This window comes from Ptiloglossa arizonensis, chromosome 12, assembly GCF_051014685.1.
Source record: "Ptiloglossa arizonensis isolate GNS036 chromosome 12, iyPtiAriz1_principal, whole genome shotgun sequence".
Classification (NCBI taxonomy): Eukaryota; Metazoa; Arthropoda; class Insecta; order Hymenoptera; family Colletidae; genus Ptiloglossa; species Ptiloglossa arizonensis.
Window position 1 is genome coordinate 11,824,353 of NC_135059.1, and position 12,240 is coordinate 11,836,592.

At 40.9% G+C, this 12,240-nt stretch overlaps 1 protein-coding gene across 7 annotated transcripts in view; it reads right to left on the reverse strand.

Annotated features, from left to right (window-relative positions):
• The window catches only part of LOC143153067 (solute carrier family 7 member 14), a 92,128-nt gene that overhangs the window by 49,866 nt on the left and 30,022 nt on the right, over positions 1-12,240 (reverse strand). For all 7 annotated transcript variants that reach the window (XM_076323843.1, XM_076323842.1, XM_076323841.1 and 4 more), the window contains one exon: positions 446-597. In XM_076323843.1, coding sequence (XP_076179958.1) covers positions 446-592 — 147 coding nt within the window. In that variant the 5' untranslated portion in view covers positions 593-597. The remainder of the gene's footprint in view (positions 1-445; positions 598-12,240) is intronic.

The window sequence follows — 12,240 nt, forward strand, 5'->3', positions numbered from 1 at the left end:
AGTTCGTCCTTCCTTTGGGTGAAGCGAAGTTGAAAGTGGTCCTTCGAGTAAACACGTACAAAGCTCGACAGATCTTCGAGGATCGATCGCGAGCGTTAACAAACGGGATTGTGGTGTTTTTCGGTCACCATAACGCAAGCTCATCTCCTGGTCAGTGTCTCAGCGACCACACGGGGAAACTGGAGCATCCAGCCTACGCTTTTTGTATCCTCGCGACGACCCTAACATAAATTGCGTAGGTACAAAAGCCTAAAATATAAGAAAGGCCATAGTCCTGAACAGGGGACTCTTTTGTAGTCGATATAGAGGGCAAAACTGCGTAATCAGCGTAGTCGTGTTGTGTTTTTATTTCATTCTTTCATTTCACTGTATCAAACTGGTTCTCACTTATTCGGACAAGCATTGTGCACTCTACAATGCTTTGCTATTTCGTAGGTATACTTGCCTGTAATTTCTGCTTAGAGTCGGTTGGATGCAGTGGTTCGGGTCCAGTCTTCGCCTGGTCACCCTGAAGACTCTCCACGTTCTTCGTTCGTATAAACTTCCCGAAGAGCTCCAGGCCCTTCTCCCGGTCCATCAATTCCAGCTTCATTTTGCCTGGAAACAGAGATCGTACGTTAACACGAGCCACGAGGAACCGTAACTGCTCCTTCTCGTGTGTCAACCTGGCTAGTAGTCAAATACAGAGTTCGAGACGCTCGTTTGAATCTGTGGACGCATGCGCAGTGTGTGATTGTTTTATGTGATTTCCTCGCGCTTGGTAGACTCTCGTTCACGTGGTCGGCACGTCATTCCGTTTAGAATTAATTATTAGCTCAATAAACATTAAGGGAAAGTTAATTGTGCTACTAGCTTGTTCGAGAAGTTTTGTCGTTCTCTCCAGTGTAGAAAAACTACTATGACACTTGAACTTTGAACAACTGTAAGTATACAAACGAGTCTACGTGAAACTTCACGCATGTTCATCGAACAGTAGCACCATCTTTACAAAAATACAACAACGAATCTAATAGCTCCATTTCTTATCAGAACGACTATTAGAAGCAGCTTTATTCACCCAAGGCGAATCTCAACGTTCACCATTAGTCATACTAAACAACACTAGAACGTCTAGTAACTCTAGACTTCTATCCTCCTGTCTCTGTTCTCCCAATTTCGGTAATTCCTTTTCACGCTAACACCTCGGTCACGAATTACTTCCAACCGTGTTGTTCTTCCCTAACAACAGGGACCTTTTCGTTCAATGATGCACCACTCGATTGGTCGACCTTCGTTCTCGAAGAAAAGATTCTCAACGGGACAATTTCTCACCTAGAACTTGGAAAACTTTCGGATAATCCGTTCGTTCGTCGATTTTCACGTCCGTGTGCTTATACAAATTGATTTCTGATGGGATCTTTTAAAACTCGGAGCTGAAGAGCTTCTAAAGAGCTTACTGAAAATTTTCTCGCGATGGAAATCGACCTAACTCTAATTTCTTCGTGATCAGAAGCAGACAAGTGGAACGGAGCTGTCCGTTCGAATAGTTTGCAAGCATAATAGAACCACGTACGATCTGTTATCGAAAGCATGATAAGTTTGTTCATGGTCGGTCGGTTTCTACGTAGAAAAAGACCTCGCGTGATTGTACTTAGAGAAACTAATAGCTGTACACGTGGTCAGATATTTATAAGTAGTCTAAGACTGCATATAATCAAAAATGAATCAATGCGACGAAGGTATACGCAGACGATAGAACATGATACGAAAGTAGTGTCACGTTGTTGTATAGGGTGAGTGTCTGGTAGCTGATGGTACAATACAATTATTTTACAAGAGAAATAAAAGAATACAAAGAGAAAATTCGAATATTCACAATGAAATTTATCCATAGAAAATTTTGTTTTCGAGATAAACAACTTTGAATATTAATTGATATAAATGGTTGCATAGAATTCGATGGATTTTCACTGCAGCATCATATCCGTTTGTTTTAAACAATTTATCGTATTAGCCTATTTTTGAAGTCGTTGTTAGTTTGAAAATAATTGAAAATGTCCATTTCATTGTATATATAACGTTTTACATTTCTAATTGATGGAATATTACAGTAATGTTTGCCTTCAACTGATTAATATTGTAACTTAATCTACAGGGAAATGGGTCGAGTTAAATCAGTCGAGTGAATGAGTATTCGACGAAAATTTTTAAGAGAAAGATCTTGTTTTATATTTTTTTTTAAATTTTTTCATTCAGACTGACCACATAGCGGATAGTATTACAAATTATCGAACACTCTGTACGTTCAATTTTGTAATATATCGCGTTACAATTTTCCAAGTTTCTTTGTCAAAAGCTTTGATTCTGTCAAGAGTATTGAAAAACATGAAAAGTTTGACCACTTGTGTAGAATTAATCGACACATCGATACACGTGTGTATAATTTACATATAACGTCACATTTGTTTCATGCCAATACCGTAATTTGTACCCACGACGTTCGATCGATCATAAATTTAGTTATTATATATTTAATTATTATTCGTCCTATTTTTATTCCCTTGTATAGTTGCCGTTACCCAAACCGCCAGTGTAAATCATTTCATTTATAAATATCGATCGACTCAGTTTTAATTATTTATTTCCGCGCATCGGTCTCGGAGGTCTAATTTCTATTATTGCACCTTCGTTAAATAAAAATACTTGCAATTATTAAAACAATTCCAAATTGCTACGCTCGTCTTAATTGTACACTTGATTCGAATTATTCGACTTACGTGAATCTACTATAATTTACTTGACCGATTTAAAAAATTAACCAATGGAAAAGCAACAGTATTTTCGCTAAAAGAAAAGAACAATTTTTAAGTCGAGATAAAAGCGTGGAAGAGAAGGAATAATAAGAATCGAGGAAACGGGAAATGAAATGTTGCGAATGTTGAGAAAGAATGGATCATAAATAGTTGGAATTATGCAGGGATCTAAATACCAGGGATAATCGGTCGTAACGAAAGTTTTGTCTTGAGAAGCACTCGTAGCATTGCACAAATACATTATTCAGTGCATACTTAGTCCGTAAAAGTAGCTCGAGCTCCTATGAAAATGATGCTAACCCTTTGCTCTGCTAATGGAATACCTTACTATTGTCAATTCGCATAAAAGGACATTCCACTGCGATCGCTGTAAAGTATTCTCTGAAACGTGAACCGGTAAGAGAATAAATAAATACCATTCCCTGGTTTACCGTCACTGCGAGCGCATTAGAAAGAAAAAATAACAATTTGATACAGTTCATATTTTTTAATGAAATACCTTACTATTGTCAATTGGAACCGAATTGACCGAAATCATACCGAAGAAAGTATCGAATAAAATGTTATTTTTGCACACTCATCGGAAATTGCTTACTCATCGGAACGTAATGCAACGTATTCATCCGTAATAATTGTTCGTTCAGTTTACGCAATATCCTCGCTAATTTCTCATTACAGAAAACGACGCACCGTATGGGCCGAACGAACCCGCTCTACCATTGAAATTTCGTCCATCCGAGAACGATCTACGGAACAATAGCACCGAGACAAAATTTTCATCAATATCGCTCGCAACAATGGAGGCCCGCTGCGTACGTTGAAACGCACGAAGAAAATATTTCCCTTGTAATGACGTAATTACTCCCACGGTAGGGGGTAACGTAATTAAGGGACGGATGTTAGCCGACTAAAGCCCGAGTCGCTTTGGAATTTCAGGTTCAAAGAGACAATGTAGCCGGAGGAGAGAAGAAATGGCGAACAATCGCGAGCTCAGAGCCTCATCCCGGCCGAAAGCTCGGCTTTTGTGCGTCGAGGTTCGGATTGCATTTTGAAAGAGCCACAACAGACGCCTCTAGTTATCATTCACAAACGTTTCCTGTCCGTCCAAAAATTCACCGCGGACCACTTCACGGAGGAATTCGAAAAAATTATCGTGTCACACTTTCCTTTATTTACGGCGAATTCGTGCATTGTTCGCTGTTTCTTCCTGTCTCCTGTATCCGGGGTTTCTTTTTTTACGTGCATTTTTTAATGCATCACCGTTATCAACAGGGGCGAAAATTAAGTATACACTGAATAACATTTCGTTTCGTTCTATTTTCGCGAGAAATAATAGAGAATTTAAAAGTTTATTCAACTTCTTTGTCAAAAGTTTAATTCACTTTTAGGTCCGTAGCAACGTTATTTTTTCATTTTTACAAATACGTACGTGAGTGTATAGATGTATACATTGTGGGTATATATATAGTGTGTCCCATTCGAATTGACACAACGAAATATCGCAACTAATCGAAAAAAGAAACCCATATTAAAAACGTTTTCAATGTCTACTTCGAGCAGAAAACATTGTACTCGTATCGAATAACGAGAAAGAACGAATTGATCGGGAGTAACTCGAGACGAAAATGTTTCGAGGTAGGTAAAATTTAAGATGTCGAGAAACAGAGAGAAATGACGACGAGGGTGGTCGGGATTTTTCAGAAATTCCTCAAAGTATACTCAAGCCAATCCGCGTACGTGCCTGTTATTGAGAACAGTGAAGAGCCATGGAAATACGCGACGGTGCATACTGACGAGCCATTTTTGTGGCTCGTTACCGCATAACCAGAAAATCACGTCCACCCCCATACAATATGGGTCGACTAACACGATTATTTTCTGGGCGGTCGTATGCATGCATAAACCCACCGTATCCCATGAGCTGTAAAATTACGAAACGTTCTCGCACCCCTTGAATATTCCCCGGTTGTGTTTAATTATAATTTTAATTTTGATTGCATTTCGCACGGCACCCCTATCTACCCCATGAAAATTCAAACGGACACCGAACGGAGAAAGAAATATAAAAAGAAGGCACGAAGACCATGAGTATGCAAAAACTTGGAGAGGAAAAAAATGTCTCGGGGTGAAACAGTGGAATACGTAAGGGTAGACCGGGAGAGGGATGCGGGAGGGGGTTGAAAAATTCTCGAAGAATTCAGCGAGATACGTGGCTGGACTTCCAATGGCTGCCATTGTAACAATAATGAGTGAAACGAATGCGTGTTCGCGGAAATAGAGGGGTTGAAAAGTCGTTATCGATGGCGGGCAATTTAAAATGTGTTTGAGAAGGGTCGAGGGTTCGAATGACGCTTTTAGAAGAAGCCATGGAAGGATACTTCTGCTTAATGCTATGCAAATTTTATTCGAGCTGGCGCACCCCCGTCGGCGGCAATTTTTTCATCCCCGGGCCCGCAACCGAGTTTTCACCCCCCGATTTAAGTGTGCAATCCCCTAAATAAACAGAGACCGGTGGAAGTTCCGACGGGACTGGGGTATCGACTCCGATCCTCCGTGAAGATTTCAAACCTCAACCCCTTCCATTCATCCCCTATACCATCGTCGTCGGGGGAGAGGGGGGTGAACTGTGAAGGATAAATTACGCGAATCAGGGTGAAAATTCACATTTTGCGCCCTGGGACTAAAATTAAATGAAAATCCGCAGTTGATGAAGCGAACTAATAAAATGCTCTCCGAGAAATTTGATTTTCAACGCGAACCTACAATTGATATATATTATTAGAAACGTTGTTTGTACGGTTGTTCAAACGATTGGTTGTCTGAATTCTTTATACTTTAATACATATTAACTATTTATTATATTCCACTAATGTTCCACCGAGTACGTTAATAAATGAAAAGGGACAGCTGTTAGTTATTGGCAAAAGTAACAAGCTCTTTGGTAGTCGTTCACAAAATGTCAAGAAGATATAACGTTTTATTCCCTTTCCGCCAATTTATTCATCCATTAACGAAGTGTTTAAAATACTTCTGCTTCACCGTAAGCTTGAATCGCCTCGAATTGATTTTAAATTAACTAATTCAATATTTACCGGACGCTCCCAGAAACAAAAGAATACGAACAAGCGCCCCCGGGGGGAGCTTACTTCTGTTTGTTGATTTAAACCACGTTTAAAAACAAACACCACGACTTCGAAGAGCGAGGAAGCAAAAATGCGGACACGATGTAACGCCCTTCTGCCGAGCCGTTGATAAGAGACACGCGCAGAGTTGAGATTTACGAGGCGCGATACATTTGTTTATTTATAGGACGCGGGCGTTGTTTCGTGCATCCGCTTCGAGCGATAAACGAGACTGGGAGCCACTAAATTCATTTCTGCGTGAAGAAACGCGACACAACCTAACTCTGAGTTTGCGTGGAACACATTCTTGAAAAGATGCATAAAGCAAAAGATTCGAGAGGGACAAGATACAAACATATCTCGATCGCTTTGTTAACTGGCGTATTTATTTACGGGGAGAGTCTCAAAGGTAACTCTCCTTGATTTCAACGAAATTTGGCAAATCGATAGATTTCTATCTACGATAAACGTAACTGTAATTTTAACAGACAACAAACGTTTATTATCGCACCGAGATCTCGCGTATCCAGTGATATAGCGGAATATAGAAAAAGAAAGATACAAAGATGAGAAAAGGTACAAAGTAAAACGTATGCGCTCGTTACACACAGCAAACTTTCGTTCACACGACAAACGACCCTTCTGCACCAAAATTATAACAAGTTCGAATACGAAAGGACTGTACCGTCCTTTGATGGTCCCAATGTAGATTTCGACGACGAAGATTAAAGTAAATAATGTTTCTTTCACATTTTCCGCGAACCTTTCGAGCAACGTAATACACCGTAATGTCGTATTACTCGCGATACGTTCGATCCCGTCGCTATTCATCCAAGTATCGTGAAGCTCGACTCGACAAGGGTCTCTGAAATGTCAGACTCCAGGAAAAGCTGTTTCGGGACGTTCAGGTAAAGTCATTCAGATGCTAAAAATACGCGAACTCGAGGCCGAGCTCGGTCGCGTAGATTTCTGGGAGATCGATAGTCTCGAAGAGCGTCAGATCGTGCTTATTACTCGGCTCGATCGCGAAGCTAGCCAAAGCGAGCGTAATGCTAACAGACCCATTCACCGAGCACGCAGCGAACGTTTCGAAAGCGAGGCAAGAAAGGAACCCTAAATATCGACCAAAGCGTTGTCTTGTCCCAATTCTCCGTAAATTGTTCCCTCGTCCGAGATATGCTTCCAGAAACCAATCCCTAGCCTCAATTTGATACCATTCCGTATTAAAAATGAATCGGAGTTAAAAATTCAGTCGATCTTGAACCGAGATGGATCGATAACAATCAATCTCCAGTTTAGTGCACTTCTTCTCGAACGTATTGCGAAATATGAAATTCCCCTCCCCGTGTGCACCCGGTGCACGTTCAAAATTGAAGTGGCTCGCTGTAAAAAATATCGCGAGACTGGTATCGTCCGATGGAAAATTTTCGAAATTTTTCTATCAATTTTTAACGTCGTGGAGCGCTCTATAATAGGTGCGCTTCGAAGTGAACTTTCCCGGGATGTTTCGAAAAATTGCTTCCCTCCTCTTGACATTCTTTCGCTCATCCTTTTTCTTTTTTTTTCTCTCTTCTTTTTTCGATTCATAAGCAAGAAACTACACCGTGAAAAACAAAGGCTAATAAGAGAGGTAAAAAAAACACAGAAACCAACAAACGGAAGGGGTTGCGGAGGACGGAAGGAACAAAAGGGGGTGAAGTGGGAGAGCAATTAGAAGGCGTGACAACCGTCGAGTTGGTTTGTCGAGGGCATTATGCGTTCTAGTTTTCGATTTATTACAGCATCGTTCCTGCGCGCAGTCGCGTATCCACGGGGACGAAATAATCGCGCGCGAAGACCGAAGCGTGTTAACGCGCGATAATTCGTGGTCGTCGAGTTACTCGAAATGCTCGTTAGTCATAGAACTGTTCGTAACGGAACGTGTACGTTACGCGTGACAAGCTTTTGTCATCGATGTCGCCTCACCTATGAATCACGAGATCCACGCTCGCCAATACGCGGCTGAAATAAACTAAACGCGAATCATATTTTCACGATTCGTGAACGATTCTCTTGGCATTCGAAATTCGTCGATTGTAACCAAAGGTAGAATAATCCTCGACTTCGAAGCGCAAAGATTGGATAAAGAAATTAATTGGTACTGTGCACGGCTGACGAGAAGTCACGCGGGAGGAACGCGAGTCTAATTGGTCGGAATACTAGGGACACGCCCCGTTTTGTACACATCTTCGAACGTAACGTACCATTGGTCGGGACACACGTACGAATTGGATCGAGTAACGAAGAAAGCAGACGTGGCGTGTCGAGACTAATTGTAAATGGAACAGTTGGAACATTGTGTCTTCACAGAGGACATTTTGTGAACTGCGCACAGTACTAGAACTTCCATCCAAGGGGATATTCTATTCTAGAACCTTGACGAAATTGATTTTTTTTTCTCCCATTTTCTGAAAGTAGATGTTTTCGAGAATGTTTCCACCGACGAATATTACCGGATTGAAAAACATAAGGAAATTATGTTATCACAGGTACCATAGTGGCAGGTATTTATAACGACGTGATCCGTGAACAAACATTTTTAAACAAACTGTTCTCTTACACCGGAAAGGCTGATGTAATTATCGTCATCGGTTGGTACTCAGTTTTCAAGAGATAATCCATACACGAATTTTATCAACCTCTAGCAAGATAGATGTAAACAGTTGACCAATTAGAGATTCAACACTCGGTTATCATAAAATTATGTATATCTCAGGTTCCTTGAAAACATTTTGAATTTTCTGAGAGAATTTTCAAATCTTTTCAATATTTATTTAAACGATTCGGGTATTTTATTACTCTCAAAGGGCAGCTGAGAAGAAAAACATTCTTCGTCCATACTTAACGACCAACTTTGAACGTTACTCTGCCCGTGCCGTGATCCAAGTTCACGTTCAAACTTTACATTAAAAAAAAAAAGAGAAAATAAACAATCTACGTAGAACGAATCTATCGATATTTCAAAGACACACGCACTCTGCGTAATATCCCACGTAATATCGTTTGGTATTTGATCAGCGACGAGAATTGTCTCGCGACAATGGCCACGGAAACTCGAGAAACCGAGCTAGAGAATGACCCACTGGTTCCGTTGGAAGTCGGTCGCGCGGAAAAACCAGTCGGGGACAATTAACCGATCAACGGTGGGACGACGTGAAGATTTTTTTTCTCGAGGAGATGCTCGTCCGAACGGCCAATCGCAGCCTCCGCCTTCGAACGCGGTTCTACGATCGCACGGTTTCTCAGCGAGGAGAAAGGATTTTTCCGTCTCTCGGGCGGCATTTGATCTTCCCCGCGGCTCCCATAACCGAGAACAATGCAGATTTCTCGTCTCCGCGGTCTATGCTATTTCCCTGGATTCCTCTCTCCATTTCTTCCGAGCTCGAGCATCCTTTTCACGCCAGTGGGGCGTCGTAGCACCACAAACTACGAGTGCTTTCGTTCCTTGTGGTCGTTCCCGTGAACAATGGAGAACTAGCGGCTCGAGGAACGACCACTTCGAGAGGGATCGATTGAACGGTGACGATGTACGATGAAAATTTAATATTAACGGCGAAAAAGGAAGAAAAATGGAAGAGAAAGACGAAAGGAATGTTCGTTGATTAAAATTGATCGAGATGTACATCGTAGTTTGGCGATCGGTACAGCAGAGAAAAAATATGGGGAAAAGAGACAAAATTATCAACTAAAGTAATCTTCCTTGTAAAGTCACAAACTTCTTTAACAAGTTTAACTTTATTTTCGTCTATTTAATACTTTATCAATAATATACAGTATTCCTAAGATGTTTAACCACGTCTATTCAGAATTTGAATTTATTTTATTCGTAAAGATAAAAAAAGTTTCCAAATTCGCTCGTTGACTCGTACCAAATTCGATCATCGAAGTGTTTACATGTAAAACTAATTAATTGAGGCTGTCGGTTAATTTCGAGCGTTGCAAGAGTATTTCGAACGAATCCGAAAATCCGTAAATTGAAAGTAAACAGTTGGTATTATTCCTTTGTGAGATAGTTTGGACGCTAAGTATGGAACTAATCCAACAATTTCGATGATATTCAATGCCACGATGCTAGACTGGCTCTGAAATACCGCGTCTGAAATTTCACAATTTCCCAACGATTCGGGAACTAACTCTGCACCCCGGTGAAGAGGGATTTGCTATTGTGTTCGCGTCGAAGCACTTCGCACGAAGCGAGAAACACAGGGCCTGGCCAATATTCCCAGAGCTTCGTCGTCAGAATGTCGGTACACCCCCATAATCGCGAATTTAGGAGAACAAGCCAAACCGCTCGAGTTCCTGTGGGAACCTTAATTATTTATAGAGACAGACACGTGTATCGTAGATCGAAAGTTCGAGTACAGTTCGGGTTTTGTCGGCGCACGCGATACGGGTTGTACGGATCCTGAAATCCCTGTCTCACGGAACTTGCAACGTATTTTTTTTCAGATTTCACGACACGAAACGAATCGAAAAACCGATGATCTTCGAACGTTGAACTGGCGACGCGATTAATCGATGAACTTTAGCACGAGTTCCGATATCCAGTGTCTCGAAATAAAGCTTGTTCCTAATCCAGATATTTTTGGGAAACCGGGATCCATCTGTTTTTGAATAAAATTGAAACGGTTTAAGTAATTCGGCGCACCCCTTTACCCGCAGCTTCGAGAAACTACTTAAATTAATAAATTTATATACGTATATATTGAAACCAAATTTTAACTTCTCGAATAATCGATCAGAATGCCACCCCGCTGATTAACCCTCTTTGTGCTGTGAACACCTGCACAGCTGCACAAGGCACCCTGATTATAAACGATCTGCGAGAAAGCGTACAAAATGGATTTGAAACTATTTGTGGAACATCTGGTGCATTCGACCGAGTGCAGAACTCAGTGCTAAGGCGTGCAATAGCATGTGTTGACTCACCATTGCATTAGCATTCAGTCCTGCACTCGCTCGAAAATACCAGATGTTTCACGAATAGTTTCGAGTCAATTTTCTATACTTTCAATAAAACCAGTCTTAGAGGTAAGAAGAATTTCCTCACAATAAAACGTGCATATACTTTTTGCAGCCACTCATTTGGCTCCAAAATGTGTATACTATTGTATACACTTGTATACTATTATATACACTTGAATACTACTGTTTACACTTGTATACTATTATATACACTTGAATACTATTGTTTACACTTATATACTATTGTTTACACTTATATACTATTGTATACACATGTATACACTAACGTACACTACTGCATACACATTTACACAATATATCACTCTGTAGAACTTTCCATCTTCGAAAATGTCCCGGAAAGTAATCCTCGAGGAACAACCGTCGCGCGAAAAGTCGCACGCGTGTTCGGATGCTTTTACCAGGCGAAATAAATCTCAATTTTTCGCAGGACGGATCCTCAAGCGAAAACTCGTACGCGAAACTAGCCCGAACAAGCAACACCGAGGAAAACGGCGCACCACCGAGCGGTGTTTTCTAATTCCAAGGGAAACGCTTCGGAGATCTCTCGCATGTCGTGGGTCGTTAAGCTGATCGACGATCGCAATTTCGATTCAACCTCGATACCTTTAATCCAGCGACTGGTATCGGTTATCCATTACACGTTTAACGAGGTCGCCGCTGCAAGAAACGATATTGCACCTATATGGATTTATTTACAACGCGTCCGAGCGCTCACGAGCGTCCCATTTTTTTGCTGGTTCCATCCGTTCCACGAATATTTGCAATGGCCAAAGGACGGTCTTCGTGGACACGTGGCCGGAAAAACTACAAATTTTCATCGAGTCTTCAACAAACAGATTCGACATTGGACGAAATGGTTCGTCAAATCGAGTAGAATTAGTTCGTACCGTTAGACCATTTTTGAATTTTTCATTCAAAGACACTTCGTTAGGGTGAAACACTGTTCCCTGTATTCGTGACAAAAATCTCTGATGAATTGCAACCCCTGATACACCTAAGCTTGATAATCATTGAACGTTGCTCTTCTTTGGTGCAAACGGATCAAGCGAAGCAGCCATAAATTAACGACAAGTCAGCAACGACTGATGTAACCGAGCAACATCAAACCTATGTAGAAATAATAAGATAGAGACCACCTACAGGCGATAACTGTTTGTGAAAAAGTGTAAATAGATTATTACCACTTGTGGAAAGTAAGTTGATACCTGCTTTACAAATATTCGAATATTTAATTTCGTCTCCATTGATCGTTTGTAGAAAAATTATGATTCGTAGTTTAATCGTTCTACGGTAGATTTATA